Below are 7,500 nucleotides of genomic sequence, written 5' to 3' on the forward strand. Positions count from 1 at the left end.
ACTGCAGTGTTTACTCCTAAATGAATGAGCGGTAGCCTACTAAAACAAAGTTTACTTTGCCTCACCAGCATCATCAGATGACCATTATTCATCTGAAATAGTCATTATTTACAACATAAACACATTACCTCATCGTGATACTAACTAACTGCCATCTCTCGTTCATTCGCTTTGTGTGGGGACACGGACTCGTTCAGCTCCGTGAGAGGTGACAATGCATCAACTCATTGCAATCAGGTGTGTTTAGCACTTACTGGCATTAGTTGATGCTGTGTCACCCATAGACTCACGGAGCCGAAAAGAGTCCGGTGCCCTCACACTTTGCTTTCAACACACGGACACGCACCATATTGCTTCCTGATTATTTGAATCTGCACGCCCTGCACGCTGCCTGCACGAGCTAGAAAACAGCTTCACGACAGCTGGCGTCGTAATAATACTACCGCTTTTGTTCAAAGGTGTCGCCAACGTGCCGACTTACTCGTAGTGGCTTTAAACTTCCCTATATGTTTAAGATCTCTAAGTTTATTTGAGATATTATAATCATAACATTGGCATGTGCCTAGGGTTTATGATACATTGTGTTCCTAAAAACAAGATAAAAAATTAGTTTTGTAGACCTGTATGTAGTATTTTTGGATTTATAAAATGGAAACAGGCTCTATCCAAAATCTGTTCTGTAAAAACGCTGGACCCTAATATGTTGTAAAAAAATACACAAAGATTTAAGCTCTTATCCAACATCTAGATTTAGTTTTTTTTAAAGAGATGAAAATGTACACATAATTAGTTAAATAGATTTTTTTAACGTTTCAAAAAAAATTCCAAACTTTTCTATGTGTCGGTATGCATGTGTATATGTTTTATATATGTATTTAATTTTTTATTTCATTTATATTATTATTATTATTATTATTATTATTATTATTATTATTATTATTATTATTATTATTATTATTATTATTATTATTATTATGTCTGTTTTTTCTTGTTTTTTTCTTCTTAATTAGTCAAAAAAACTCAATAAACACATTGTTAAAAAAAAATTAAATAAAAAAATTCCTCCTTACTTGGCGGTGTGCATGTCCAGCACGCCCTTCATCTTGTCCTCTCCGTCGTTCTCAAAGTACATGAGCTTGCTCTGCCTCAGGACGAACCAGCGCTTCTTCCAGTTCCTGCGTGAGAGTGTGGAGGAGCCCCCACCCTTCTTATGCAGCCAGCCCTGCTTCAGAGCTTCCTGCTTCGCTCTGAACCACAGGAACGTCTCATCCTTCAACACACACCAACGCCGCTTCCACGTGTTGATAAGGCCACCTAGAAGGGGGGGGGGGGGGGGGGGGATTAGAATGTATTAACAATTCATTTTTAAATTTTTTATTATTAATATAAGACCGCCTTGGGGGGAGGGGGAATTAGATTTTTTTTTACTATTTTTATTATGAATGCATGAATGAATGAATGAATGATTTATTTCAAATATGAATGAATGAATAACTATTTTTATTTTTATTTTTTTATTTATACAGACAGGATTTACAGTATTGAATTGAATTGAATTTTTTTTTTTTTCAAACAAGTAAATAAAAATAAAAAAAAAGCAATAAACAATAAAATGAAAAGATGAAGCAAGTGGACACAGTTACAATAAAGTAATATTTACACAGAATTAAATTATTTCAGTTTCATAAAACAGTGCAGTGGTGTAATGAATGAATAATACCTTTGATGTAGACAGACAGACAGACAGACAGAGAGACAGACAGAGAGACAGACAGACAGACAGACAGAGAGACAGACAGACAGACAGACAGACAGACAGACAGACAGACAGACAGAAGGAGAGACAGACAGACAGACAGACAGACAGACAGACAGACAGAAGGAGAGACAGACAGACAGACAGACAGACAGACAGACAATCAATCAGACAGACAGACAGACAGACAGACAGACAGACAGACAGACAGACAGACAGACAGACAGACAGACAGACAGACAGAGGGAATAATACCTTTGATGTAGAGGAAGCTGTGGAAGTAGGGCAGAGTGACGCAGCTGTAGACAGAGTCTCTCCGATAAGACAACTCATCATCTGTGTCAAACCGCTCAAAGTCCTCCTCACTGTCCTCAAACTGGGGAGAAAAAATATGATGAGACATTTTTTTAAGATAATTTTTTGGCATTTTCAAGCTTACAGACAGTACAGAGTTGAAATGGGGAGACAGAGAGAGAGAGAGAGGGGGGGGATGACCTGCAGTACAAGTCCACGGGTCGGATTTGAACCCACGACCACTGCAACGAAGGCCGGAGCCAATATGGTACAAGCTCTATCCACGCGCCCCGATATGAGACATTTAAAGGTGCACTACATCAAAACTAAATTATTTTGAGGAACCTGGAACCAAACGTTAAGACTAGAATATGTTTGTAAACCAAAACTGTGGGCCCTGCTGCTGTAAACAACAACAGTGAAGCAGTACATGATTTAATTGATGGAAGACTCACGGATGACTGTGTGCCCTCGGACACACACACACACACACACACAGACACCCCCCCCTCCCACACACACACACACACACAGACACCCCCCCCCACACACACACACAGACCCCCCCCCCACACACCCACACACACACACACACACACACACACCCTCCCACACACACACACACACACACACACACGTTCTTATTTATTTAAACTCACAGATGACTGCGCGCCCTCGGAGCTGAAGCGGTACGCCCCAGAGCTGTTGTATGTTCCCACAGAGCCTCGGTAGTCCGGAGACCACTGATCACTGGGAGGGTGAGAGAAGGCCAGGCTGACACTCGACACTATCGCTCCTGTAAGACAGACAGACAGACAGACAGACAGACAGACAGACAGACAGACAGACAGACAGACAGACAGACAGACAGACAGACAGACAGACAGACAGACAGACAGACAGACAGACAGACAGACGGACAGGTTAGAGAAGGCCATGCTGCCACTATCGCTCCTGGGATGGGATAGATAGATAGATAGATAGATAGATGGATAGATGGATAGATGGATAGATGGATAGATGGATAGATGGATAGATGGATAGATGGATAGATGGATAGATGGATAGATGGATAGATGGATAGATAGATAGATAGATAGATAGATAGATAGATAGATAGATAGATAGATAGATAGATAGATAGATAGATAGATAGATAGATAGATAGATAGATAGATAGATAGATAGATAGATGGGTGGGTGGGTGGGTGGGTGGGTGGATGGATGGATGGATAGATAGATAGATAGATAGATAGATAGATAGATAGATAGATAGATAGATAGATAGATAGATAGATAGATAGATAGATAGATAGATAGATAGATAGATAGATAGATAGATAGATATATATCGTGGCTATTGTGGTGAATTGTATAGCACTATACAATCTGACATAGAAACCTGTATAGTAGAGTACACCATGTTTGTTATTTTATTTTAACTTTTATCTTTGTTTTACTTTTTTCAGTGTTTTTACAAAAATCTATATTAACAATAAATAAAAAATAAAAAATAATAGTAAAAAAAAATTATAGAAAAAAAATTACTAGCCTAAATGAAAAAAAATATATAATAATTGTAATAAATAATAAAACACAATAAAAAAAAAAAATGATGATAAAATAAAAAATTAAATTAACCTTCATCATAGTCGTCCTGGTCGTAGTCTGAGTCCTCATCAGGAGGAATGAGTTCCACTGTGTCATCAGGCTGAGGGGGAGGGAGGCAGTACGCTGAGTCACCACTAGGGGGGGAGAGAGAGAGGGGGATGGATGGATGGTCAAGTTAAAACTGTACAAAGCTTTGCAAAACATGAAATTGCATTAGGAGAATTAAATTTAACCTTGCTGAAAGAGAAATAACCAACTCATTGTAAAAATTAAAAAATCAATATAACCTAATTTTACCTTGATGAGGCGCTAAGGGGGGGGGGGGAGAGAGAGAGGGATGGAGGGATGGAGGGATGGAGGGATGGAGGGATGGAGGGATAGAAACAATCAAACTTTGCACAAAAAAAAAAAAAAATGTTGAGGCACTAGTATTCGTCTATTAACCTTGCAAAAAAAAAAAAAAAAAAAAAAAAAACATAAAAAGTGGCAAATCATAGGACTACAAACTAAGTGTTAAACATTCAAATGTAGCAAAAAGAAAAAATAATAATAATCTAATTTTTTTTTAATATATTATAATAATACAATTTTACCTTGACGAGGCGCTTCTATGGCATTTGTATTCATTAATTTCACAAAAAAAAGAAAAACAAAAAAATTGTACAATTTGTAAGGATAACAAAAATCTAATTTCGCAAAAAAAAAAATTTTTATAAAATCAATAATAGTAAAAAATCTTAAATAAAAATAAAAATCTAAAAAAATAAAATAACCCCTTACCTTGAGGAGGGGGTGTGGCAGGCTTGTGGTTGGGGTACGGGGGGCAGAGGTAGAGGCAGGCTCTGGTTGGCCGTGAGGGTGAGGGGCATGGCGGGGGGGATCACTCCGTCGTTAGCATACGGGTCTTCCTCTGATGAGTCATCACTAGTTCTGATCCCACTGGTCCGCTGGCCGTCTGAGTGGCCGTGCTCACTGGGGTTAGGGGAGTCTGTGAAGGGGAGGACAGGAAAGTTTAGTCTCTCTCTCTCTCTCTCTTTCTCTCTGTCTGTCTGTCTGTCTGTCTCTCTCTCTCTCTCTATGTCTATTTCTCTGTCTGTCTGTCTGTCTGTCTGTCTGTCTGTCTGTCTGTGTCTCTCTCCCTCTCTCTCTCTGTCTCTCTCTCTCTCTCTCCCTCTCTCTCTGTCTGTCTCTCTCTCTATGTCTATTTCTCTCTCTTTCTCTGGCCGTCTGAGTGGCCGTGCTCACTGGGGTTAGGGGAATCTAGAAAGGCAAGGAAAAGAAAGGGAAGGCTAGTTTATTTATTTATTTTTCAAGATAATTTTTTGGCATTTTCAAGCTTTATTAGTACAGAGTTGAAATGGGGAGAGAGAGAGAGAGAGAGAGAGAGAGAGAGAGGGGGGGGGGATGACCTGCAGTAAAGGTCCACGGGGTTGGATTTGAACCCACGACCACTGCAACGAAGGCCGGAGCCAATATGGTACACGCTCTATCCACTACACCACCGGAGCAACCCAGAAAGTTTATTTATATATAACGATTGAATTTGAATTTTATTCTCTTTGTTATTTTTTTTCTCTCTCTGTCAAGGAAAGGCACGTTTATTTCTATAGCACAATCTCTCTCTCTTTCTTTCTCTCTTTCTGTCTCTCTGTATCTCTTTCTTTTTCTCCATTAGAGTTTGGTTTAAAAGGAAACTGGACACACACACACACACACACACACACACACACACACACACACACACACACACACACACACACACACACACACACACACACACACACACACACACACACACACACACACACACACTAATTTGATTTAAAAGAGCTGAAAATTCCATCAGACCTTTAAAGGCTTCATCGTCCGCCCCAAAGCCTTCGTCCACAAACTCCTCTTCCTCGTTTCTCCTGGGGCGTCCATTTTTGTTTCTCTCCGTCTCTTTCTCTCCGCTCTCTCCCTCTCTTTCCTCTCCTCCGTCTTCCTCTGCCACTCCCAGAGAACTCTCGATGTTACGGACACACTCGTCGATCTCGTCAAAGTTTAGAGAGTCCAGGAACTGTTGGGCGGCTTTGCACGCTTCGTCTTCAAGCCGCCTGGGGTGAGGGAATAAGGAACAGAGATTATTACATTACACATTTCATTTAGCTTTTATCCAAAGTGACTTCCAGTAAGTGCATTCAACCATGAAGGTACAAACTCAGAACAACAAGAATCACGTCAGTACTGGGAATTTTGGGTCTTTAGTTGTAATATTAATGGGAAAGATTGAGAGGTCATATATGCCTATCTTGTGTGTCTGTCTCTCAGACTCTAGGTCAGCCTTGGAGCCTGTTAGGAGACACTTAGGTCAGTTGTATAGATAAAGTCTCATCTCCCTAGACTCCAGAATGTTATGGTTCACTGTGTTCAGCTCTGAACCAAAACATTGGTACGCTTGGTGCCCGAGCCGGGGAGGTGATAGAGATAGCGCGAGGTTAAAACACAGCTCTAAGCATGAGTTTGTCAGAATTGAAGTGCAAGTCACGAGAGTTGCAGTCCGGTTCTCCTTGGCCAAGTCTGTAATAAATATTGCTTCATAATTCATCCAAGTCTCCTGAAATATTCTTCCACCTGAGTTGACCTCCAACCTTAACAGAACTTCCATCACAAGTACTATAGCTGCAAATAAACCAAACTACAAAGTGACACATGTAAGAGCTACATGGAGATGTAACTATTTTTATGATATGTTACAAATGTGTGTTGATGTTGCCCATATACTTGCAAAGTACTGTTGTAATTTGGCAAGATCTGTGCCGTCTTGTTTCTTAAAGTAGCTACGAAGAACTTATAAATATTTCTGAAACAGTCTAATTTTTCCTCTGATGATCATAAATTACATGTAACAGCAAACCAGACCATCGGTGCAAAGAATGCTATTTTTATATAGTTTTTATTAATGCCTTTGTCATGGGTATACGCTCACCCAGGAACAACAGCTGGCGTAGTAAAAACACTACTGCTTTAGTCCAAAGGGGGCGCTAGAATGAACACAAACTAAAAGTTCCTCGCAGGACCTTTAACAAAAAATCAATAAAACATTTTTGAATTAAAAAAAAAAAAAAGTGTGAGTATGTCTGTGTGTCTGTCTGTCAGTCTGTGTGTGTCTGTCTGTGTGTCTGTCTGTCTGTCTGTCTGTCTGTCTGTCTGTCTGTCCATCCGTCCGTCTGTCTGTCTGTGTGTCTGTCTGTCTGTCTGTGTCTGTCTGTCCGTCCGTCCGTCTGTGTGTCTGTCTGTGTGTCTGTCTAAATTAGAGTCGATGCTAACCTTAGCTCCTGGTCTCGTAGCAGTTGCAGTCTGTTGAGTGAGGCCTCGGTGAGTGACAGCTCCTGGCGTTCTTTCTGTCTCTGAAGAACCTGGATCTCTCTCTCGAGTCTCAAGATCTCCTCAACCTGAGATGAATCGTTCACGCGCACACACTCCTCTCCTTCCAGCGTGTGTGTGTGTGTGTGTGCTGCTATTCCTTCACACACATTCACCCCTTCACACACATTCACCCCTTCACAACAAGGCCTTTCTTCCATGGTTAGTGTTGATTCTAACTCTCCTACTCCTATAGCATATCCAGCAGCTTGGTCTAAAGTGTTCGGTGGTGGGGGAGGAGGAGGCAGATGTAAAATGGCGGATTCTTCAAGGCGTTTCAGCTCTTCCAGTAGTCTGGTCTCCTCAGCCTGAGATTTAGAAGAAACAAATTATAATAATTAGAAATTATGAGTTCTCTGAGTTTTTTTTTATGTACTTTGGACTATTTTTTTTTTTTAAATGAAAACAAATGTTATGATCTTTTCGAATATGCC

At 40.3% G+C, this 7,500-nt stretch overlaps 1 protein-coding gene across 1 annotated transcript in view; it reads right to left on the minus strand.

The window, feature by feature from the left end:
• Nucleotides 1–7,500, minus strand: part of myo10 (myosin X) — a 152,747-nt gene that overhangs the window by 17,632 nt on the left and 127,615 nt on the right. Inside the window, exons 24-30 of the mRNA XM_080034527.1 lie at nucleotides 6,971–7,374; nucleotides 5,510–5,757; nucleotides 4,442–4,649; nucleotides 3,692–3,795; nucleotides 2,710–2,846; nucleotides 2,012–2,132; nucleotides 1,071–1,314 (exon numbers count right to left, since the gene is read on the minus strand). Coding sequence (XP_079890653.1) covers nucleotides 1,071–1,314; nucleotides 2,012–2,132; nucleotides 2,710–2,846; nucleotides 3,692–3,795; nucleotides 4,442–4,649; nucleotides 5,510–5,757; nucleotides 6,971–7,374 — 1,466 coding nt within the window. The remainder of the gene's footprint in view (nucleotides 1–1,070; nucleotides 1,315–2,011; nucleotides 2,133–2,709; nucleotides 2,847–3,691; nucleotides 3,796–4,441; nucleotides 4,650–5,509; nucleotides 5,758–6,970; nucleotides 7,375–7,500) is intronic.

The sequence above is a fragment of the Ammodytes marinus genome (assembly GCF_949987685.1).
Source record: "Ammodytes marinus genome assembly, chromosome: 9".
NCBI lineage: Eukaryota > Metazoa > Chordata > Actinopteri > Uranoscopiformes > Ammodytidae > Ammodytes > Ammodytes marinus.